General features: G+C 45.2%; 1 protein-coding gene across 1 annotated transcript; it reads left to right on the top strand.

Moving 5' to 3' along the window:
- The first annotated feature begins 1383 nt into the window (after positions 1-1383).
- Positions 1384-19717, top strand: Tgds (TDP-glucose 4,6-dehydratase). Its single transcript, XM_057786857.1, has 12 exons — positions 1384-1486; positions 2919-2985; positions 4549-4617; positions 5385-5475; positions 11006-11148; positions 12415-12513; positions 13932-13991; positions 14703-14746; positions 15523-15688; positions 16392-16450; positions 17745-17842; positions 19158-19717. Exons 1-12 carry the CDS (start codon positions 1401-1403, stop codon positions 19241-19243), a joined length of 1068 nt encoding a protein of 355 aa, XP_057642840.1. The 5' UTR covers positions 1384-1400; the 3' UTR covers positions 19244-19717.
- The last annotated feature ends 5057 nt before the right edge of the window (positions 19718-24774 follow it).

Below are 24774 nucleotides of genomic sequence, written 5' to 3' on the forward strand. Positions count from 1 at the left end.
TATGTACCGTAAGGGTACAGTGCCCATGGAGGCCAAAACAGGGCTTCTAATACCCTGGAGCCAGGAATACAACCTAGCTCCTCTGGAAGGTCAGTGCTTGCTCTCAGCCCCTGAACCACAACCCCCACCCTTTTCTATACATATTGACTGCCGACATTGATGGTGGTGCTTTCTGAAACTTTCTTCCTGAATGTTGCTTTGGTTTTTTTTCATAGATTTCTAAAATAAAACTCTAGTAAATTTAGCTTGTCTAAACTTGTAATGGAATTATAATATGCCAAGAATGGGGGGGGTTGGTCCTTAAAGAAAAGCAGAACACCAACTTTGACCACTGTCAGATGTTTCCTTTCATCTCACGTTTTCATTCTTGATCAGTAATACTGCTCTTACACCAAAGACACACTTTTGATGCCTGCATTCATTTGAAAAAATACAGCTGCCAGCCATTCCCAATTGGGAGAGCCTCCAAATTCATGAAGAGCAAGCTGACTATATTAGAACAGTTCTAATATACCAGGGGCAATGAACAATTAAATCATGAACCTACTTGCTGATGAATGTTTGTTCTGATAGACCTGGTCCCAGAGAAGTGAAAACCCTTATCTCCACAGAGCAGAGACAGTGAGCAATTACAACATCACGGGTGTATGTTTATGAACGCCAAGAAAGAATGCTAAAATTAAGTGGTTCCGCGCGGTTAGGATATCTGTTGCTGTTTAAATTGAGTCAAGGAAAGACTCCAACAGGTTGGCCCTCAAACTGAGAACTGAAGGAGTAGGTAAACACTAGCAGACATTCGACGAAGGGCATCTAGGCCAGGGCAGAAGCAGCGTGGTGATAGAGTGGAGCGAGGAAGACCAGGATGGGGCAGAGTCGGCAAACGAGAGAAGACAGTAAGCTCCAATAGGGGTATCTACGAAACATCTCCATCGTGATTGCAAAAGCCTTTACAGTGCGTGATCATATTAACAACAGTAAAACGTAATTTTGCAGAGCAACTTCCCATTTCCAGACTGCGCCCATTCCCGAGGTGTCGCTGCTCGGCTGGGGGATGGTCTACGGACACAGCTGAAGAATGAAGTCACCCATCCTTAATAACGTCTAAGTATCTACAGAAGTAACCCACACTCGGTACAGTTGCCTAGGACAAGTTCAGGACCATAGCTCCCCAGTGACCTCACTTGGATTAGGTTAGCCAAGGCAGAGAGTCTGCGCCTGAGCAGTCGCTGCCGGCCCCGCCCCTCGGGCAGCGGTCTGGGAGAACCCGGAAGCGGCTGAGGATTTCCCTTCAACGTGTCCGGCGGGGGCGGGGCTGTGTCGCGAAAACGTCGTGACGGACGGCGCTTCCCTCTGGTCTCCGGCTTCCGCGCTTTACGGCGCTGGTGCTGCTGAGCGGAAAGATGTCGGCTCCTGGCCGGGAGGAGCCGTCTGGTCCTCCCGGCAGCTACGCAAAGCGGGTCCTGGTGACCGGCGGCGCTGGTTTCATGTAGGTAACGGTGCTGGCGGCTCAATTTCTCCCCAGCCGAGGCGGGGAGGCTCCTCATACACGGTCAGGACCGTCCTCCCAGTTTCCCTCACTTTGGGGTCGACGAGAACGAGGTTGCTTTGAAACTGCGACTGTGTCGGGGGTGCTGTGGTGGTGTGCCTCCTCCTACCTGCCCGAGGCGTTTGCTACTGTCACTTTTTGAGGTGCACGCGTTGAGTTTTTTGCATTTCCTTCAGTCTCTCTCTGCCAAGCCTCCCAGCAGCGCGTCTCGACACCATGCGGCGATCGTGATGGGACTCGGTCTTTTTTCCTTTCAGAACACGTTTGCAAAACCTCTGCGCAGCTTGTGCGAGGCTCACTCATACCCACATTCCATGAGCGCGCCCGTTTTCTTGGTGTCAAAGGTTGCCCATAACTTGACTTCTCACCACGTTAGGCCTGATCTAGCAGTCTTTTGCTTAGAACACAGCTACCGTGCCTCCCCTGGTTGAGCCCCCCCCCCGCGTTTCCTTTAGATGCATTACAAGCGTTGCTTAAAGTCGTTGCTTTTAAAGCCGTGAGATGCCGCTGCCTTATAGTTTTATCGTTGTGGTTTCTGTGCGGCTTGTGATAAAGTCCGAAATCTCTATCAGTTCTAGAAGACTCGAGTGCTCAAGCCCCGCTTACCAACCGAATCTCTTGCTTTGCTGTGTTTGTCACAAGCCTCTCAGGGCTCTTGGAGCACAGTAGGCTAGTGCCCCTTCCTGCCTTGAGACATGTACACGTCTTTCTTTGCTTAGGCTGTTTGCACTATCCAGTTCAGGTGTTAATTTACCCACATAGCAACTTAGGAGCCCTTACGGGACCACCCTAGGTAACTGACCCACTTAACATGGCCTGAAATTTCGTTATTTATGTTTACTTGTTTATGGCCTGTCCCCATTCTAGACTATAAACTCTATGAGAGCAGGCTGGTGTTCATGAAGTGCCTGCAGAAAGGCCCTGTCCATGTTGTGAGGGTCTTCGGTAGTAATTGAGTAGATGGGTAATAAACAGGAACCTGTTCTCCCCTCATGGAACACAGTGTCCCCTGTGTGAGGATACAGAGATTCCTGTTTACTGCATTGACAAGCTGTGGCCCTTTCAAATTCAGCAGTCCCTTTGCTGAGGGTACCGGGAAGTCACGGTTCACTTAATGAGTATGGGTGTGGGAAAGTGCTGGTACTTGCCTGGAAGGACTGGTCCACAAGAATGTCCTAGAAAGCAAGAGACAAGGCCACCAAGTATCAGCATCATCTACACAGATAGTTAGTGCTTGCAATTACACCAAGAACCCGGAGTATAAGTGTGATGTCATCTCTTGGTATTTTCCTGCTGCTCCACAGCTCAGGGAAACTTGAGGAATCGTGGGGGATTAGTGTTTGTCACTCACAAAGTCCTTCTGTCCTTGTAGTGCGTCCCACGTGATTGTCTCCTTAGTAGAAGATTACCCCAACTATCTCATCATAAATCTAGACAAGGTAAGTTTATAAAAAGTGAGCTTCATGTACAAGATTTGACCTCCTTTCTAGAAAACTAGAGAGTACTAGCATTAGAACATAGTAAAACGAGTTGCAGTGACAGCTGCCTGTCATCCGAGTACTAGGGACGTAAGCGCAGCAGCATTAGAACGTCAGGGTCCTCCTTGAACTGTATAGCAGGTTCAAAGCCAGCCCAAGAACACGCGAGATCCTGACTACAAACAGTGACATTAGTTTAGTCTTGGACAGTCTTGTGGTCATAGTTGAAGTCTCACTGAAGAGTATGGTTTTTTTAGTTTAATCAAAAGATACAGATGGTTGTAATTTCATAAAATGCAATAGTAAAATGTACAGGCAAAGAACAGTTGTTAACTGTTGGCATATTTTTTTCTGTCTTAAAGTCATAAACAGGTGAACAGAATTCTCTTTCGTATTGTTTATTTATTTGGAAGCAAGGGCATGTTTGAGCTGCAGCTTGTGCATAGAGAGACAGAAAGACCACTTGTGGGCGTCATTTCTTTCCTTCGCTCTGTAGCTCCCAGGATCAGGATGGTGGCAAGTGCCTTTACCCACTGAGCCATCTGTCCTGCTCTAAGGGTAGAGCTCAGGTTGCCCTCAAACCTCGATTCTCCCACATCTGCCTCTTTAACAAATCCTCCTGGTGTCCAATGCCACAACCAGCAGAAGCAGGCGGATCTCTGTGGGCTCAAGGCCAGCCTTCTCTACATAAGGAACTCCAGGACAGCCAAGGGTACATAGTAAGACCTTGCCTCAAAATACCTAAATAAAAGTTAAAAAAGAGATAAATTATGGGTATGTTTACGCAAGTGCAGCTGCCCTCAAAGGCCAGAGGTGTTGGATCTGGACCTCTAGAACTGGAGTTACAGACAGCTGTGAATCACCAGATGTGGGTGGTGGGAACCAATCTCAGCTCTTAACCTTGGAGCTGTCTCCTGAGCCCCAACGAGTTCTTAAATAGATAAGCACTGATTTGTCATGCTAGAAGAAGAGGTGTAATGAATTAAATATATATAAAGCAGGTTTTTCTTTTTTTAATCTTCAGTTGCTCGTTTCCTGTGAAGAACTAAACGTTTTTAGTGTTTAGCCATCGGTGCTGAAGAGGAACTTGATCAGGAACACTGTCTTTCTTTTTTTTTTTTTTTATTTTTTTTAAAATTTATTTATTATATATACACTTTCCAGGATACAGTGCCAGATCTCATTACAGATGGTTGTGAGCCACCATGTGGTTGCTGGGAATTGAACTCAGGACCTCTGGAAGAGCAGCTGGTGCTCTTAACCTCTGAGCCATCTCTCCAGCCCAGGAACACTGTCTTAAAGAGATTCGTAACAGCGTTTCTCTTGGAGTTGTTCTTTTGAAAATAGCAATGGCCTAGGTTTACCTTTAGGATGTGGGAAACTGTGTAGACCAGGGAAGCGTTGTTGGAAGGTGATTCTTGTATCAGTGTTAGCATTAGTTAGTGTGATCTTCAAACTGTATTGACTTGTCATCGAAAGAGCTGACCTTGCTTTGTGTGTCTCCCCTATATTCTCCCATTGAAGCTGGATTACTGTGCAAGCTTGAAGAATCTTGAACCTGTTTCTAACAAGCAAAACTACAAATTTATACAGGTATGGAAGCTCTGATGACGTTGCCTCTTGAGTCATGCAGAAATCATAATCTTTGTATGTTAAAGATCAGAGAGTTCCCAGAACAGTACATGGTGTAGAGAGTTCTACTTGTAGATTGAGGTCACATAAAAAGCTGCATTTGAGTTTTAGTACCTTGGCAAATCTATGAATAGTTCACAAAATACATGAATTAAAAATATATACCAGTTGCCAGATAGTGGTGGCCCACACCTTTAATCCCAGCACGCAGGCGGCAGAGGCAGGTGGATCTCCGTGAGTTCAAGTCCAGCCTGGTCTACAGAGCGAGTTCCAAGACAGCCAGGACTGTCACACAGAGAAATCTTGTCTTAAAAAAATATACATACAAGCATCAGAGCACTATAATCTTAGTTAGTGGTGATTAAACACACTGCCTGTATTATTCCAGTAGTTAGACCTGTTTTAAATTGTTTTAAATATATGTTTGTATAGCTCTCAGAAAGGCTTATTTTTCTTAATGCTAAAAAAATTTTCTTGCAATCTTAGCTTTACAAGTATGTGATAAAAGTCAGCACAGTATTTAACAAGTTGGTATTCAGCAAAATTATTGCTTGAACATATTTGCAAAAATATTTTGAATTAAGTGCATGTGTTGTAAGATGCTGAAGAACTGCACGGTAGAGTACTTGCCTGGCTGTTTGAGTGACGTTTTCTGTTGGACTCAGGCTGGTTGCTGTGAATGCGGGTGCTCGGGGACCCTCACCCGTCCGTGTTTGTCTTTCCTGCAGGGTGACATTTGCGACTCACACTTTGTGAAGCTGCTGTTCGAGGTGGAGAAGATAGACATAGTGCTACATTTCGCTGCACAGACACATGTAGGTAAGCACTGTTCTATGCTATGGCTTTGACCGGCCTCTTCTCCCTAGTCAGTAAATCCCAAGTCCAGTAAAGGGATGAGTATGCAGGGACGTAGCAAAGTCTTTGAAAAAGGATAGACTCACTGGGCCGAAGCAGCCCCTTGTCCCTGGGGGAGTCAGGACTTAGTTCCTGAGAATCCATTCAGCTCCCCCTGCCTGTTTAGTGGCACTCACGTTATTGGTTGAGTTACATCCTCAGACCTGACAATTGGGGCTTTAGAGAAAGCCCCTAGAGAGGTGACGTTTTAAATCGTGTGTGCTGAAGTAGAATATGAAAACTGGCTTTAAAAACTTTTGAGCTGAACCAAACTCAGACTAACGGTTATTTCCAGAAGGAAGAAGAAGATGAGCGTCGGTGTTGTTTTATGTCCTTGAGTGGTGGAGCTCCAGTTAGTGTTATCCACACCATCTCATGCATCTGCGATGCTGTTTAATAATTCAGCAAACCTTTCCCCTGGGACATACGGCAAGAATTGAAAGTACAATTAAATAAGTAATAGTACGTGACCTCTCGTGTGGTTCTCACGGTGCCTGGAAGCAACATTGCCGCTGGCAGTAGCTGCTGCTGCTCCTGCTTCCTGCAGCCACAAACCTGTGCTTCCCTCTGCCCTTCTCTATGGTTTTGATGACTAATATTTAGCCCTAGATGTTATATTTTTGTTTGGGCCACTTTTAAATCTTCTACTATGTGTGTCCTTGTGCACATACTCACACATGTGTACACAAACATAGATTTGTAAAACATTTTTGTCAGTTTCTTTCCACATGTGAAATACTAGGGAACGGGTATGGTACAGTGTGTTACTGTGCTGCCTCAGTTTCCAGCGTAAGAAAGGCCGGTGGCTCCGCTTTGGCTCTAGGGAGTGGGTGTGGGTACAGTGTGTTCACTGTCTATGCTGTCTCTAGGGAGCGGTGTGGGTACAGTGTGTTACTGTGCTGCCTCAGTTTCCAGCTAAGAAAGGCCGGCGGCTCCGCTTTGACTCCTGCTTGACATTGGCTCACTTTCATTCTGCGCAGTTTTAAGCAGAAGTGCTGTGAACTTGGCCATGTACCATGTCTTGTAAGGATCCCTCCTGTCTGATGTCTGTAAGGTCATGAGATTGGCTTTCTTCAGCAGCGAGGCTGTGGCAAGCAGTTTTGCCAAGAAGTCATGCTGATTTGCAATTTTCAGATTCAGCGCTGTGTGGTGGACAGACTCATTTATGTGGAGGTCTAAGTTTATTTTTCCAAGTTTCAGTGAGATCAGATGGTTTTTTTAAATGCTTTTTGATAATTTAAAATCACTGTTGAAATCACTTGCCCATTTTAAAAAAAGAGTCTATTACATTTTTCATATTGAAATACCTTAATGAGAGACTCTTTGATAAGAAAAATGAGAAGTAGTGATCTCTTCTGTGTTCCTGGCTAGCTGAACCTTTATCTGAGACGGAGCCTCTTATTGAAGCCAGAAGCCCACTGTCGAGGCTCGGCTGGGAAGCCAGCGAGCTCCGGGGATTTCCGGTGTCCACTCCACAGTTCGGGATCACACACATGCACAGCCTGGGGGCTGAGGTCTGAACTCAGGTCCTCTTGCTTGAGCAGCAGCAGCCATACCTGCTGAGCCATCACCCCAGTTCTGAAGTCATCTTTCTTCCCTGGTGAAGTCGAGATCCTTTTAGCTGGCTTGGAACGTCTTTCCTATAGTTCATTTCCAGCACTTCTTGGCTGCCATGACTTAGCTTGTGCATGCTGGGTAAGCACTTAATCATTGAGCTTATTATCCTCAACTTAGATTTTACTTCTTCTGAAAAGTCTGTCTGGTCGTCCCTGGTATCTGCCCACTTGCTCTCTTTTAAAGACTCAGCTGCAGAGTTGTTTTTGTTTTCTTTTCCCACTGCTAGTTTGGAAAGGACATAGTCCGTCTGTAGTCACCTGATGTAATGAAATAAGCTTTCAGAGTGCAGAGTCCAGAGACCTTTGTCCTCTTCCCAGATCATGCATGCTAGCTTTGTTCTTAGCTAAGCTTTAGGTCTATTGTGTTTCATTTTTTTCAGTTCTGGTAAACATCAGTCTTACTGTTTTCTGTAGCACAATTTTGGGTGGTCAACATTTGTGTATATTTGAGTTTTAGCAATGATGATTTTCTCACTGTCTTTCTTCCATTCATTTGTTAAATCAAAATTTAAGAGTGGCTTCTCCATGTCAGCTCTTAGGACACCTTGGGGTTCAGCTGATGGTGGCAGTCAGTGTAGCTGCTTTATTTTTTCTGCCTGTGCACTGACGTGGTTCTTCTGTTTCTGTAAGGAGTCGTTAAGGAGTCATTACGAATTCATGGATTTAACACGGCTTTTCTTCCTTGCTGGTTTTGGTCAGTTGTGGTGTTGTGGTGTAGTGCTCACGCCTACTGTCAGCTACTGGAAGCAGCCCGGGGTTGCTTCTCCAGTCCTCTTTGGTATAACCTCATTGCCCTTGACATTGTCTTCAAGGTTTCCCAGCATGCTCTGCTTCTCCATGGCCTCCATGGCTTTTCCTCTGTGCTCATGCCCTTGCGTCAGTTTTGGGTCCAGATTTTATTCTTGTAAGGACACACATCTGGATTTTATTCTTGTAAGGGCACACATCTGGATGCGTGTTCACCTACAGGGTTCATTTTGACTGAGTCACTCTGGAAACCTGCCTCCAGACATCACGTTCTGAGGCCCTTTGGGAGGAGGAGTTGCAGCTCATAGGTGTGGGTCAAGGGCTAAACACAAGCCAGTCTAGCTGCCCATCCCCTGGTTCCTTCCGCTGGGTTTGAATAGCCTGTGGGTTGTGAACTCTTCAGGAGTGAAACACCCCTTTCCCAGTGGTCACATAGCTGATATCCTGCATATCAGGTACTTTATGATTCATAACATTAGCAGAATTTCAGTAGCAATGGAGATGATTTTATGGCGGGGGTCAGCACAACATGAGGACCTGCAGTAAAGGGCCGCATGGTAGCAGGGCCGAGAACAGAGTTGGAGGCTCATTCCTACTGGGCAGAAGTGTGATCCTGTGATCCTCCATCTGCTTAGGCTCAGCTACAAAATACCTTTTCTTATTTTTTAAATATTTTATTGTAAGTGTGTGCTCCCAAGTGTAAACATGTGTACCAGGGCCTCCCTTTTCCTCATGGTCTCTTGGCAAGGACAGACAGAGGTGCATGCAGGGCTTTGTGCGGCCTTGAGTATGACAGAAATAGCCTTCTGGAAGTTGAGTTCAGTGAGACAGATCGCAGGGTGAGGGTAATGTGTAGGATGGGGATCGCAGCTGGGCATCACCTAATTTGCAGTCACTTAAGATGAGTGAGGCACTCAGGCTCAGGGACAGCTTCCAAATAAGGTCGTGCATCCGAGCCTAGAGACACTTCAGACAGGGTAGGGAGGCAATCCTGTGCAGAGGGAGTCCTCCATATCCGCTGAGCTCAGAGAGCTACCTGTGAATTACAACCTCAAGCAGCAGGGTCTTCCAGCACTGTGCCACATGTGTGCAGGAGCCTGTGGAGGTCAGAGCAGGCATCCGGTCCCCTAGATCTGCTGTCTTGATGGTTTTCAGCCATCATGTGGGTGCTGGGAATCACACCTGAGTTCTCTGCAGGAGCAAGTGCTCTTTACCACTGGGCCCTCTTGTCAATTTCTTTAATTTTATTTTTTACTAGTCTGATAAAGTTTTAAATTTGAGTTTTCTTCATTATAAGTGAAGTTGAGCCGCATAAGCTTAAGGGCCATTTATTTGTTTAAACCTTGTGTGTCTTTTATGTATTTTACTGTAAGGCTATTCTTGTTTTTATAAATTATTTGTAGATTGTTGATATGGACTGTTTATCTCCAGCAAGTTCAAGTATTTCTTCCCACCTTGTCCTGTGTTTTTTGTTTGTTTGTTTCTAGTTTAAGGTGTTTGGTTTTGTTTTCAGCTTCTTCCCCACTCCCATACTGGTCGCACTGGGGACTAGCATCACACTTACTAGGCAAGCGCTCTTCCACCAGTGTATAAGCCCAGCGGCCCATGTGCCCTGTGTTAGTGCTCCACAGTGGACGTGTAATAAGGGTGTTCGAGGGTCCCAGGTTATGACTCTGTGTTGATAGAGTGTAGGGAAGGAGCTGGTTACTGAGGGGCATAATTCTGGTGGTTGTCTATCTTGATTAGGTAGGTAAGGTCAGATAATCATTTCTCCTAATTTGCATGGCCCTTCCCATCATGCATCTGATTTTAATCATAGGTGTGCCCAATTAAGCATGTGTGTCTTAGGGTTTCTATTGCTGTGAAGAGACACCGTGACCATGGCAACTCTTATCAATGAAAAACATTTAATTGGAGTGGCTTGTTTATAGTTTCAGGGGTTCAGTCCATTATCATCACGATGGGGAGCATCATGGGAATGGTGTGAAGGCAGATATGATGTTGGAGGAGGAGCTGAGAGTCCTACATCTTGCAGGCAACAGGAAGTCAACTGAGACACGGGGCAGCATCCTGAGCATAGGAAACCTCAAAGTCTGCCCCACAGTGACACACTTCTCTAACAAGGCATGCCCACTCCAACAAAGCCACACTTCCTAATAGTGCCACTCCCTATGAGATTATGGGGGCTAATTACCAAACTACCACAGTGGGTATAGGATAGTAAGTAGGTAGTACCCTAGCAGTTCTCTGTACATGGGCCCCAAACCAGGGATGTCTCTGAGTAGAAACTCTCTGTACTTGGTTATTCTTAGGGGTAGAGAAGCTTGTATTGTGGTTCAGAGAGGCGTGTACACGTAATCAGAAGCCGTGTAGCCCAGGGCAGGTAGAGTTTGAGGTTGCCAGGTGCCAAGTGCTGTCTGTGTTAAAGGATGAGTGGGGCACATGGACCAAAATTAAATAAGGTCCTAGGCAGCTTATCTGTTCTTTATGTTTACCTGTCTTTCCAGCACTTGAGAGGGAGAGACAGGAAGATTAGAAGTTGAAGATTAGGTCACTGAGATGGCTCAATGTATTAAAGGCTCTTCCCGTTGAAGCCTGATACCCGGAATTTGATACCAGATCCCACATGGTGGAAGGAGAGAATGGCTCCACACCCAGGGTGTGGCACACACGTGCTCACCCCCATATACACCCACTCACACATAGAAATTAATTAAAATAAAAGTTCAGTGTCGTGCTCAGCTACATACTAAGTTTGAGGTCATTGTGAACTACATGAAACCGAATATGGCCGGGCGGTGGTGGCGCACGCCTTTAATCCCAGCACTCGGGAGGCAGAGGCAGGCAGATCTCTGTGAGTTCGAGACCATCCTGGTCTACAGAGCAAGTTCCAGGACAGGCTCCAAAACCACAGAGAAACCCTGTCTCGAAAAACTAAAAAAAAAAAAAGAAACCGAATATGGATCAACCTGTGTTGTGTTCTTTCTTAAGCCTACTTCACATGCGCTGAGTAATGGGAAGTGAGCACTCAAAACCTGAGTCAGTTGTTTTGGTGAACGGAATCATTGTAGCTTTTCTCTCTTCCTTTTTAGATCTTTCGTTTGTCCGTGCCTTCGAGTTTACATATGTCAATGTTTATGGCACTCATGTCTTGGTAAGTGCTGCTTATGAAGCCAGAGTGGAGAAATTTATTTACGTCAGCACAGATGAAGTATATGGAGGCAGTCTCGATCAGGTAAGCTTAGAAAGTAGATTCTACTTACACACACACACACACACACACACACACACACACGCTCTACTGTACCCAGTATAGAAGGCTGTCTTGTTAAAGTTCACTGGTCTTTTCCTGCGCTCTAATTACATGCTTTGTGTCACCCTCCAAAGTGATACTTGCTTCTCCTTTGTTCCTATCAAGGGGAACACGTCACGTGAGGGACGGTTAGCATTGGTACATGTTTACTCAGGGTTGGAGTGTTGTGCAGCCCAGCAGCAGGTCTCATGTGTAGTCTGGGCAGAAAACATGTTAGAATGTCAATGACAAGTGCAGCCAAATTGTTGTTGAAACTGGAATCTGTTCCTTTGTTGTTGTTGTTTTTCTTTTTTTTTTTTTTTTTTTTTTTTTTTTTTTTTTTTTTTTGGACTTTTTCGAGACAGGGTTTCTCCGTAGCTTTTGGTTCCTGTGCTGGAACTAGCTCTTGTAGACCAGGCTGGCCTCGAACTCCCAGAGATCCGCCTGCCTCTGCCTCCCGAGTGCTGGGATTAAAGGCGTGCGCCACCACCACCCGGCCTGTTGTTGATGTTTTGAAGACAGGGTCTCACTGTGTAGCTCAGGCTGGCCTGTAGTTGCATGTTGCTCAGTTTGATCTTAGCCTCACGGTCTTCCTGCCTCTGTCTCCTGAATGCTGGAATTACAGAGATATGCCACCACACCTGGCTGTGTTCATACGAAATCATTCCTAATTCTTGTACTTTTTAAACAAAAAGATAGGACCATTCTTCAGTCCATAGTTTCTTTCCCCCAGTCCTTCTTTTAAATACATGCTCTGTTGGGGCCCAGTAACAGGCCACGGTCAGTCTCAGTGTGGATGGGAAGTGAGTAACAGGCCATGGTCAGTCTCAGAGTTGATGGGCAGTGAGTAACAGGCCACGGTCAATCTCGGTGTGGATGGGCAGTGAGTAACAGTGAGACAAGATTTCAATTCCTGTTTTCATTCCTCCACCTCCCAAGTGCTGGGATTACAGATGTATACCACCAGAACAAAAACAAAAATGTTTCTTAGATGTAGTGATTGATGTTTCATATTAGTAGTGTGATTGGTTTTCAATTGTGTTTTGTTGTGTGCGCATGTATATTAATGTGCACTCAGGGTGTGTGCTGCGATTGAATCCAGGTCCTCTGGATTCAACACAGACTGCTATTAAGCCACACACTTAGATCTTGTAATACGTTTTCTATTTAGAGAGAGTGTGTAATTCAAAAGTGTCCTTTTCAAACTAGGAGTTTGATGAGTCATCGCCCAAACAACCTACAAACCCTTACGCTTCATCTAAAGCCGCAGCTGAGTGCTTTGTGCAGTCTTACTGGGAACGATACAAGGTAAAAACTGATTTCTGAAGCCGTTTAATATTTATGTATTGTATGTGTGAGTGAATGTATGTTGTGTGTTCTTTCTGTAATATGTGCGTCGTGGCCGGAGGGCAGCTGTGGAAGCACTTTCTTCCTTTCTCTGTGTGGATTCATTGAGCTGGGTCATCAGACTTGATAGGAAATACTTACCATCTCACCAGGCCTGAGTTCTGAAGCTCTTCTAAGTCAGCTTTGGCATAGAAGACCTAGCTTAAAACCTTAGGTGGTAAGGGCTAATAAGTATTGAACTCTTACAACAAAGGCTCGACCTCTCGCTCACCTGAACCGTCGCAGGTCTAGCGAGATGCTCCAGGAAGTCCTACAAGGTGGAGGCTGACAGAGTCCTTTTTCAGCAGTTGCTTATCTCTGTGTGATCAGCAGTCTTGGTCCTGCATGAGGTAGACCTAGGGGCCTAATGTGGTGGCTCTAACAGTGTCATTCTGGATTTGAATCAGAGCAAGTGTTAGCAGCTCCAGTGTCTGACAGCGTCATTCTGGGGTTCAGTCAGAACAAGTGTTAGCAGCTACAGTGTCTGACAGCGTCATTCTGGAGTTGAATCAGAACAAATGTTATCAGCTCCAGTGTCTGACAGTGTCGTTCTGGAGTTGAATCAGAACAAATGTTATCAGCTCCAGTGTCTGACAGCGTCATTCTGGAGTTCAATCAGAACAAGTGTTATCAGCTCCAGTACCATCTATTTGGCTTCTCACTGGCTGTTACTGGTTATTAGGGGCTAAGTCAGAAAGGCAAGCCAAGAAATTCTTTGGTGTTCTCTTGCTTTTTGTGGTGGTCCTTTTTACTTGTACGGGTTGATTCAGTGGAGAGAGTCTACCATCTTACCACCGAATTAAATGGAGACTGCTGGAAGTCGTCTTGGCAATTAGCATGTGGGAGGCCTCAGTGTTTAGCCTGACTCTGTGCTTCCTCTGTACCCCTCTTCCCATTGTCTCCACAAGAGAAGGAGCCTGCTCTTCCTACTGGTCCTCTGCTTTTGACTGACCCCACACTCTCCTGTCTTTTTTTAAAATATGATTTTACTATGTGGCCCTGGGTGGCCTGGAATTTACCATGTAGACCATGCTGGTCTCAAACTCAAAAGGATCCACCTGCCTCTTCCTCTTGACTTCTGGTATTAAAGCATGCATCACAAGGCCTGGGTTTAAAAAAAAAAAAAAAAGACACAGAAAACCCAGGGGCTCACTAAATAGCTCAGCTGGTCTTGAACTAGAAATCCTCCTGTGTTAGCCTAATGAATGTCAGGATGACAGGCTCTTCACTGAGTGCAGACCGTGTGTCCGATAGGCACCAGTGTTCCTACGCTGTTTATCTTTAAGCTGACCCTGGTGGTTGGAATCTTCCCTTACATCAGTTCCGGTTGTTCACTCTAGTTTCCGGTTGTCATCACCAGAAGCAGTAACGTCTATGGACCACATCAGTATCCAGAGAAGGTGGGCTTTATCTTCATGTTCTTAGTGGCCCTTAGTGATTGCAATGTTACTTAAAACAATCTCCAGCAGTTATTTGTCTGAAGTAATTCATGTTGTAATTGTGCGTAATTTCGTGCTCTCTGGATGTCGCGGGAGAGCTCGTCAGACTCAGGGTTCGGCTTTCACTCTATCAACCTGACACATTCCAGCTGGCAAGCCTGTGGGCCTCGAACCCTGGTCTTCTGGTGGGGGATGTAAAGGAAATACAGCGTTTTTAGAGTGTGCGTGGACAGTATTGCCCCTTCAGTTCTGCAGCACCGTACAGCGCTCCCAGCACTGCCCAAGGGGGCTGCAGTTGTGTCAGGGTGTACAACAGTCAAAGGAAATTAGGCAAAGATAGAGAAAGCTTAAACTCACATGTAAGCATAAGTGATGCATGGCACCTGCCCTTATATAAGAAATCTCCAAAGAGGCAGCGTGTGCTGCCTGCAAACTGTCCACAGCAGCTTCCTCTGAATGCCCACTACGCCTGTGTGTTCATCCTCAGGCTCTTAGGAGATCACAAACTACCTTAGAGTGCTCTTAGTTGCCAAATGCCATGAATTTAGATTAAAAGAATTAGAATGTATTCATCCATCCACATGTATCTTAGTAATCATTTTTAATATATGAGTTTAAATTCATATTAATGTCATTTTCAAAGTCTGAAATGGCATTTAAATATTCTTCTAGGTTATTCCAAAATTTATATCTTTGCTGCAACACGACAGGAAATGGTACGTTGCTTTTCACTTTTGCATTCCTGTGCTCTCTGCCATGCTGGTAGTATTCAGTAACAATCTCTGAAAGCCATAAAATCTTACGAAGGCCATGGACTGTAACATTCGGCCAACTAAGGAACACTTTCTCCATTTAATGTGATAGTTTTTTAATAACTAAACTGCATCTCCATAATTTACTAAGGTAAATTCTGAAATTACCTGCCATGGATCTTGGAGTTGCAAAATAAAATTTTGACATCTATATATAATTTTATATTTCCAAATGGTTAATGCAGAAATGGAGATCTTGCTTTTCCTTTTTCCATTATTTTTCCATTCTGGGGCTGGAAGTAGGCCTTGCCCGCCCGTTCCAGGCACACACTCTGATGGCAGGCTGTAGCCCCAGTTCCTCTCCAGCCTGTGATTTCAGGATTGTTGCTTCTTTAACTTTTTGAAACTGCTCAGGCTGGCCTTGAACTTGGAATCCTCTAGTCTCAGTTTCCCAAGTGACCAGAGTTATAGTCCTGTATAGTCCTACCCAACTTAGGAATTTCTTCAAAATGAATTTATGGTCTAAAATTAACAAATGTTTCTTAGGGAGCCATATTTTCCATTTTTTAATTAAGAATCCTCAAAAAGGTTTTATGAAATGAGGAGGAAAATCCAAGGGAACTAATATTTTCAGTCCTCTGGGGCCTCTGGAAATTGTCTTCAGGAGTCACTGTCACCGCTTGCGCCTGGTTTGGGAGCTTCTTTCTGCACCGCGTAATTCTGACATTTGATCCACTTAGCTGTATTCATGGATCGGGGCTTCAGAGAAGAAACTTCCTTTACGCTGCAGACGTCGTGGAAGCCTTTCTCACTGTCCTCAGGAAGGGAGAGCCGGGTGAAATCTACAACATTGGGACCAACTTTGAGATGTCCGTTGTCCAGCTTGCGAAAGAGCTGATACAGCTGGTATGTATGTGCGTGTCCTCTCTAAGGGGATCTGTGAAGTTGTCACCAAACTAAGGACAGTAATGAAGCATGGGTTACTTTCCTGCTGCTGCGATGAGACACCATGACCACAAGCAAGTTAGGGAAAAGAGTTAATTTTGGCTTAGTGTTCCTGAGGGCTAGTGTCCATAACGGTGCTGGTGGGGGCAAGCGACAAGGCCTGGAGGCCAGAGCAGGAGCTGGTTAGATCCTTTCCATCCGTCCACACAGAGGAAGTGGGGTGGGTTGTGAAACCTCACCATCCACTCCCAGTGATACACAGTGGAGGCTCCACCTCCTGAAGTTTCTGTAACATCCCCAAGCAGTGGCACCCGTGGGAAGCAAGGATTGAAATACACAAGCCAACAGAGAAAATTTCTCACGTAGACTACCGCTCAGTCAATAGTTTGCCATTTCCTTAACTTAAAAGTGAAGAGCTGACAAGATAAACTCCTGCTAGCATACACCCTCTACCTGTTTGACCGCAGGCTTGAGGGCGTTTCCTTCCGTGCTCTGGATGGTGTGTAGGTTGTGAGGACAGAAAGTGCGCACATTGTCCCTCCTCCTCCCTTCCCGCTGTGAGGTGGCTGTCTTCCTTGCCAGCTTCTATCAGCTATCAGATACAATTTGTTGTTCTGTGGTCTCATTCCATAACATGGCTCAGGAACTTGCTTCGTTTTGACAGATCAAAGAGACCAGTTCGGAGTCAGAAACGGAAAGCTGGGTGGACTATGTTCATGACAGGTGAGTGACAAGTTGGAGAGACAGGACGCTTCAGGTGCTTAGAAAACTACAAGCTGTGTGAGCTCACCGGGATTGAAGAGGCTGCTTGTTGATCCCCCACCCCGTAGCTTAAACCCGAAGTAACCACACAGAAACTGTATTAATTAAACCACTGCGTGAACCATTAGTTCTAGCTTCTTATGGGCTAGCTCTTATATTAATTTAACCCATTTCTATTAATCTGTGTATCGCCACATGGCTGTGGCTTACCGGGTAAAGTTCCCAGCATCTGTCTCCAGTGGCTCCGTGGCTTCTCTCTAACTTCGCCTTCCTCCCCCCATGCTATAGACAAGCCAGTTTCTTTATTCCTTAACCAATTAAAGCAACACATAGACAGAAGGACCCCCCACATCAGTTCAACTCGTGGATTTTCTGACAAACTTTTCTTCCTGGTTATAAGTGTTAGAAAGATAAAGGATAGCACTGTTGTTAGCCACAGGCTTAAAGAAAGCTGTTGGCTCTTTGCCAGTATATGGTTTTTCTCATTGTGAAGTTGGGACAGTATTTTCTTTAAAAAGTGTTAATTATATTGTAGACAATGCATCTTGTCCCAGGGTTGGCACTCAAGAGCCCTCACTTGTACCTGTGTGAGTTGATGATTATTTAGTCATTTATCAAACATTTGTAAATTTTCTTCTATATGTCAGGTATTTCATTTGTACCTGAAGTTGTGGCAGAAATAAATAAGTTATTGAAAGGCTAGGCTATAGAGAATGTGAGGCATTGGTAATTGTGGGTTTTGTATATTTTATAAAATTTTTCCACAATAAACTTGTCCCTGGCGTGATTTTGTTCTAATGTGAATTATAATAAATATGTGTGAGTGTGCATTCTGTGTCTTAGCCAGATGTGCAGATGTGTGGGTGTGCATTCTGTGTCTTAGCCAGATGTGCAGATGTGTGGGTGTGCATTCTGTGTCTTAGCCAGATGTGCAGATGTGTGGGTGTGCATTCTGTGTCTTAGCCAGATGTGCAGATGTGTGGGTGTGCATTCTGTGTCTTAGCCAGATGTGCAGATGTGTGTTCACAATAAGGATGTGTGGGTGTGCATTCTCTGTCTTAGCCAGATGTGTGGGTGTACATTCTGTGTCTTAGCCAGATGTGCAGATGTGTGTTCACAATAAGGATGTGGATGTGCATTCTGTGTCTTAGATGTGCAAACGTGTGTTCACAATAAAGATGTGTGGGTGTGCATTCTGTGTCTTAGATGTGCAAATGTGTGTTCACAATGTCATCTTAAATCTTTGCTTTCCAAGACCGCACAATGACATGCGATATCCAATGAAGTCTGAAAAAATCCACAGCTTAGGATGGAAGCCCAAAGTGCCCTGGGAAGAAGGAATAAAGAAAACAGGTGCGTAATCGGTTGACCATCTGGGGGGCAGTGCAGACCAGCGGAAGGAAAGGCCGTTCATCTCAGAACACTAGGGTTGGCAGAGCTCAGTGAGAGACCGACTGCGCCCCAGCTCTTCAATCAGTTTCTAACGGGTTCTTAGCTGTTTCTCGAGTCTCTGGAGTTGAATGGACTTAGCTGCTCATTGCTCTCCTGGATCCTGGGTGCTCAGTTCTCGTTTCCTCTGTTCTGTCCACACTCACCTGCTAGTGTAGATTTCCTCTTCTGGCCTGCAGACTGGTCCACGTGGAGATCAGTGGGGTCTTGGAAGAAAATTTCTGTAAATTCACATGTACAGAAAAACATTAAAATCAGAAACACTGTGTGTGTCTGTGTGTGTGTGTCAGTCACATGCCTTTAATCTTAACATTCAGGAGGTGGAGGCAGGAGGATCTCTTAGTTTGAAGCCAGCCTGTTTACATAACAAGTTTTAAACTAGCTACATAGTGAAACCCTGTCTCAAAAGACAGAACAAAACAACAACAAAAAACTACTTGGAGGGGCTGGAGAGGTGGCTCAGTGGTTAAGAGCACTGACTGCTCTTCCAGAGGTCCTGAGGTCAATTCCCAGCAACCACATGGTGGCTCACAGCCGTCTATAGTGAGACCTGACACCCCCTTCTGGCTTGCGGGCACACATGGAAGGAATGCTGTACACATAATAAATAAATAAATATTTAGAAAAAAAAACTACTTGGAATTATATTCATAGGAAAGGATATACTCAAATGCACAAAAAGAGGTCTTGATTCAAAACGTTAAATGCAAAATACTTTGTTCAAATATTAAAAACCCAAAACAAAGATAGCTTCCATTTTTTTTTAACTAGACTTAGGCTTCTTAATGCAAAGCCTTGAGCAAGTAGTGCGCACTGTAAACCCACCTCCCCTGGTGTCCATACCATAAACCGACCTCCCCAGTAGTGCACACCGTAAACCGACTTTCCCTGTTCATAGGAAGACCCATCATCTCATTTTTCCTGATCCTGGCTCTCCGTGTTTAGATAAGTGTTCATTTTCCTGTAGCGTAGCTTTAAAGGCAGTATAGTGACTGCTCACCTGAGACGGCTGAAGTCCAGATGTTGCCAGCATCCTGCACTGTTAGTGCTGCAGGAACTGCCTTTGCCGTGGACAGAAGGCAACAGCCAGTTTCCTGTTTTCAGGGGGCGAGGCCCGCTGGCTGGCTTGAAGGTGAGGCTCTGCTGACATAGCAGGGACTTGGGAAACACTTGTTAGTGCCTATTGTTTATTTTCTCATTGTCTTGATTTTCCTGCCAGTTGAGTGGTACCGAGAGAATTTCCACAACTGGAAGGACGCAGAAAAGGCCTTGGAGCCCTTTCCAGTTCAGCCGCCATTCATGTAACAGCCAGTCGGAGAAAAGGACATTTCCTACCTCACCAGTGACATGACATCATGTGCCCAATGATGTGCCACCTCTCCTTCCCGGATGGGATTCTGTGCCGAGTCCTCACAAGTCCAGTACTGGTCCAGGATTCCGTGTGGAGATTTCCTCGGCACAGACGCAGTGGACTTGGGCAGGACGAGGCCCCTGGTTCTGAGAAGAGGCAGGTGCTGGCACAGCCCCCCCCCCCCCCCCCCCCCGGCTTCCCCAGCACCTGAGTCTCGGGTCTTACGTCCTGACTAATCTTTCAGGCCTGATAGTGTAAAATTGGAACAAAAATGAAGCATATTGAGCACTTTTTAACTTTGGATAATTTTGTAAAATTCAGTTAGATGTTTTTTAAAAAGGTAAGGTAAAATTTCTCACCTTTTTTAAATCAGTTGTTGATTTATATATGACCTGTACCAGAAATTTTATCATGTATCTACTGTTTACAGTGGTTTTATTTATAAAATATCAATATATTTTAATATATTAAATGCAGATTGTGGCTTTCTTAGTATGTATTTTGTTGTAATGTTTTTTAAATAATCATGCAATTAGGAAGTATTAATACATGTTGGAGGTACCCTCCCCCTGTGCCAGGAGATAGCTGTGCATGCCCTTTCCCTATCCGCAGAGAAAGAGGAGCTTGGGTCCCAAGGGAGCAGTTCAGTGCAGATGAGGGACTTAGCGGTGGACAGACGGTGGTGCTGGCTGAGGCTCTGGAGGCAGGAAGGCAGCCTCACGGTCAGAGCATCCACCGTCTCATCGGGGCCAGCTCGGTACCAAGCAACAGGTCTGCTTGAATAGTGCCATGCTGGGAGCCCAGCGTTTGTGGCTGGTGCCTAGAGACTGGCTGTGCACCGTAGGTTAACTACACGGGCCGTGAGGATCTGTGTTGTGGGTCCCAGGGTCTAATTTATGCCTGTGACATAATAAATACCCAGGGTGCTCATACTGGGATCACTGGTGACCAAGGCTGGGCAAAGTTCAAAGCAAGTCATTTTGTCTCCTGGGCTCAGCTTCTCCCACAGTGCTTGCTTCCTCTTGAACATTCACAGTGCTGTACAGGTCCCTCCCCTCCCATGAAGCCACGGCAGCTTTCTGCCCATAACCTGGGTGTGTCATTCCAAGGCAGGACACTAGTAGATGTAAATGCCAACCAAAGCACACTGTTTAAGTCACTGTCCTTTGATTAACTGATTAACCTTCGTATGTGTTTAATGACATTTTATTAATTTGGTGAGGGCTTGTATGCCATGGTGCATGTGTGGAGGTCCGAGGACAGCTGGGAATCGACTCTTTCTTGTCATGTGGGTCCTGGGACTGAACTCAGGACAGATTGGAGACAAGTGCCTGAGCCATCTCATCCTCCCCTCCCCTGCTTTGTAGGCTTGGTTTTTGTTGTTGCTGTTTTCTCTGTGGGATGGCCCTCGCTGTCCTTGAACTCTGCTCTGTAGACCAGGCTGGTTTATCTTTTTCATATCAAGGAATTCATATGTTTATGGGTTTGCTCTTCTGCTAGGCCTGTAGCCCCTGGAAACACAATCATCTCTGAATTCCTGGATTTGTATGTCTTATCTTTTTCTAAAAAATAACTCCTGCCTTCAAAGAGACAACTTTTGCCAGCCCTTAAATCCAGTTAATAATACACACGGATTGTCTAAAACTGTTGAGTTTGCTGTCAATCTGCTGTGCACGCAGCCTGTTTAACCTGCCCCTACGAGAACAGTGTGACCAGAGGTTCTGTCCTTGTTCTTCCATGGGATCGGCTTTTAGATCTAAGCTAAGTTCATAGCTTTACCCCTGACCCATGTATCCTTCCATGTCTCTGACCCAGCAGAGTGTTCGTATGTGTGTTGTGGTAATCGTTTGCTGAAAGTGGCCTACAGGTTGAAAACAACCTGGAAAAACAAATATCCCATGGAAACAACATGTGGATAAGGTTAATCACATCTGCGTGTTTTTCTGAGTGCTCTCCTGGGTTCAGTAAAATGACCTCTTCCTTTGTGAAACTCAAAGATATCTGTAGGAAATTTCCTCATTCCTTCCCCCTGGCACATGTCCTCTGCTGCTCAGTAAACACAAGGGAAAGCCCTTTGTTACAGACAGGCAACAGAGGCAGACAGATGAGACACAGACAGGCCACAGACCACAAACTAGACAGAAGACACAGGGAGAGATGTGGAGAATTCAAACTGGGCTGCACCAGCATCTTCAGCGTTTCTGTCTGGAGGGCCTTAAAGGGGCACGTTCTTTGTCTTTGGCAGTCTGTCTGTTTCTCTGGCCTCTCTTCCTTCTCAGGAGCACATGACCCTCTAAACCTCATTCCAGGAGGAGCCCCCTGCTGTGTGTCCCCCCCCCCCCACCAGCTCCTCTTCCTTGAATGTCACACTTTGTAACTTTCTTTGATGACTGGAGGTGGGGGGGTGGGTGTTGTTGGTTGGAAAGACTCCTTTGGAGCTTCCGTCAGGAGACCCCCTACTTTCCTACCTGTGAGTAGCTTTTCCTTCATCCTTCTTGGTGTTCATCATCAGTAATTCCGTATTGCTTTCGGTACTGCTAATCATGTACATTAGTACTTTTTTCACAGCTACATAAGTACCTGACAGAAGCAACTTCCAGAAGAATGTGGTGGCTTGAATGAGCTGTGTCCCCCAGAGGTTCATGAACTTGAACGCTTGCTTTTATTTGGTGGCTCTGTTTAGCCCAGGCTAACACAGACCTCGTTTCTCCTCCACTGCATCCTAGCCCATGCTAACACAGACCCCCCTTCTCCTCCACTGCATCCTAGCCCAGGCTAACACAGACCTCCTTTCTTCTCCACTGCATCCTGACCCAGGCTAACACAGACACCCCCTTCTCCTCCACTGCATCCTAGCCCAGGCTAACACAGACCTCCTTTCTCCACTGCATCCTAGCCCAGGTTAACACAGACCCCCCCTTCTTCTCCACTGTATCGTAGCCCATGCTAACACAGACCCCCTCTTCTCCTCCACTGCATCCTAGCCCACGCTAACACAGACCCCCCTTCTCCTCCACTGCATCCTAGCCCAGGCTAACACAGACCTCTCTTCTCCACTGCATCCTAGCCCACGTTAACACAGACCCCCCTTCTCCTCCACTGCATCCTAGCCCAGGCTAACACAGACCTCTCTTCTCCACTGCATCCTAGCCCATACTAACACAGACCTCCTCCCTCCTCTCTTAGCATTACACCCACGAGGTCATTTTTTCTGCGTCAGTCAGAAAGCAGCCACTTTAGCTTTTCTTTCCTGCTTAATAAAGGGTGTCTGAAAACAGATGTCTGGGTGTGGTTTGTGCCTGATCCGGGTCAAGGCAGGAGCCCCTGCTGAGCTGCGGGGGAGGGGGCAGCATTGGTGCAGTCAGGAAGATGGAGGCTGGCACAGAGCTCCCTTTCCCTTTCTGTCCATACTCCGGCCTGTGCAACGGTATCACCCACTATAGGGTGGCTCTTCCTGGATCCATTAAACCTTGCTTGAGACATCTTCACACACACAATTTCTTTATTGAATCTGGAAATTTCACATTACCCCAATTCTGCTCACCTCCCAGTCCCTCCATGCCCTTCCCTACCCCTCTAGGGCCCCCCATGAATATTTTTAAAAAAATCAAAATGAGACAAGCAAACAACATACTAATTTTAAATCTTACCAAATTTACAGTTGAGATTACAACTTCCTTATTCTAATTGACACACTTAACGGTTTACAGTGGGGCGAATACTGTTTTATCAGCGTGACATCTCATTTCTAAGTTCAGAAATGCTAGTCTAGTTCTGAATGCTGGGACACCCTCCCTACTCAATATCTGCTAACATTATGTGCTTTCCCTGACTCCCATTTGCTGGCTGTTGACATGGAGGGCAAACATTACTGTCTTCCTGTCCAGAGTTATGAAAATTAACCCCTGAAGTTGGGGACAAGGGCTAATACAACTTTAGGCTGAAAGAGATGTGGAATATCCAGCAAATTAGGTTGAATAAACCTTCAAGAAGTATCTGTTTCCAGAAAAATAACATTGCATGTTAATTAATGGCCCTGGGAATAATTTTGCCTTTCACAGACACACACACACACACACAGAGAGAGAGAACTGAATAACCATAGTTCAAAATACGAAGCAAATTTACCTTGTCAAAAATAAAATCTTCCAGAAGAAAATGCCCATTTTGACTATTTGCATACTACCTACCAAAGGTAGGATCTAAGCTTTTAATGCTTATAAAATGTGCATTTCCTTAAATTAATCTGTTTCAGGTGTTCCTGTTGTCTGCATCACATTCCAAATATGCATTCAACCTCTGATTTGCTCTGCAAATATTTCATATAGCTGAAATTAAATCAGGTTCGAATTCTCAGGAGTTGTGATTGTGGTTGCTGAAGCCAAGGCACTAATCAAATGCCCTCAGCTGCTACAATAGTCTAATCACCACACTCCGACTTTCCTTCATAATTGTGAAGGTCAAAACAGAAAGCTTGATTCAGAAAGGAAATTGAAAGTTAAGAATAAAAGGGAATGAAGATATTTTTATCCCCATGCTGTGTCATGATAGATCATTGAGTTGACCTTGTAAAGTTAAAGATTTTGCTGGGTGTTACACTGGAGTTGACTATAAGATCTGGAAATTCTGTGTTTGTTTCTAATTTTTGAAGGAGCATAATTTCATTTAATTGTGTTATTTTTTAGTAAAGATGATGTTATGGAATATCCTTTTACACTATGTAAAGATATGCCACTGTGATTGGTCTAATAAAAAGCTAAATGGCCAATAGTCAGGCAGGATTTTCAGGGCAGAAAGAACCCTGGGAAGAAGAATTGCCAGCCAGTCACAGAGGAAACATGACATGTAAGGGATGAGGTCACAAGCCATGAGTCACATGGTAGCAGATGAATAATAGAAATGTGTTCTTTTATGTTATAAGAGCTGCTTTAAAAACAAGCCTAAGCCAGTCAAATGTTCATGAGTAATAAGAAGTCTCTGTGTCTTTTGTTTGGGAGCTATCTGGAGAGACAGAGAAAGACTCGCTACAAATGACGCCCAGCATGGGGGCTCGGATATTCACATAAGGCCTGAGAAGTCAAAAAAAAAAAGGCAGCTCCGTACTCCTGCAATCTCTGTGCTGGCTATGGCAGAGAGGTGTGTCTCCAGACCACCGCCTCTCAGCTGCCTGTCAGTTTAAGATTTTGCTCATGCAGATAGAAAGAGTTACAGATATGCAGTAAAGCAGGTTCCGATGGAAAAGGCCTCTAAACAGGTTACAGTGTGTTTAACAATGTTGGGGGGGGGGACAAGAAAAAAAAGGGTATAGACAGTCATTAAAAATTAGTTTTAAAATGATAAAGTCTTTAAAAAGTGTAGTAGGAGGCTGTTTGTTTGTTTCCCATCTGCCCGGACTCCCGAAATAACCACACAGAAACTATAATAATTAAATCACTGCTTTGCCCATTAGCTCGAGCTTCTTATTGGCTAACTCGTGCATATTAAT

This window comes from Chionomys nivalis, chromosome 12, assembly GCF_950005125.1.
Source record: "Chionomys nivalis chromosome 12, mChiNiv1.1, whole genome shotgun sequence".
Lineage (NCBI taxonomy): Eukaryota > Metazoa > Chordata > Mammalia > Rodentia > Cricetidae > Chionomys > Chionomys nivalis.

Coding starts and splice junctions, on each gene's coding strand:
- Tgds (XM_057786857.1), top strand. CDS start 1,401: ATGTCGGCTCCTGGCCGGGAGGAGCCGTCTGGTCCTCCCGGCAGCTAC. Junction 11,149..12,414: donor ATGGAGGCAGTCTCGATCAG/GTAAGCTTAGAA, acceptor TTTTCAAACTAG/GAGTTTGATGAGTCATCGCC. Junction 13,992..14,702: donor CACATCAGTATCCAGAGAAG/GTGGGCTTTATC, acceptor ATATTCTTCTAG/GTTATTCCAAAATTTATATC.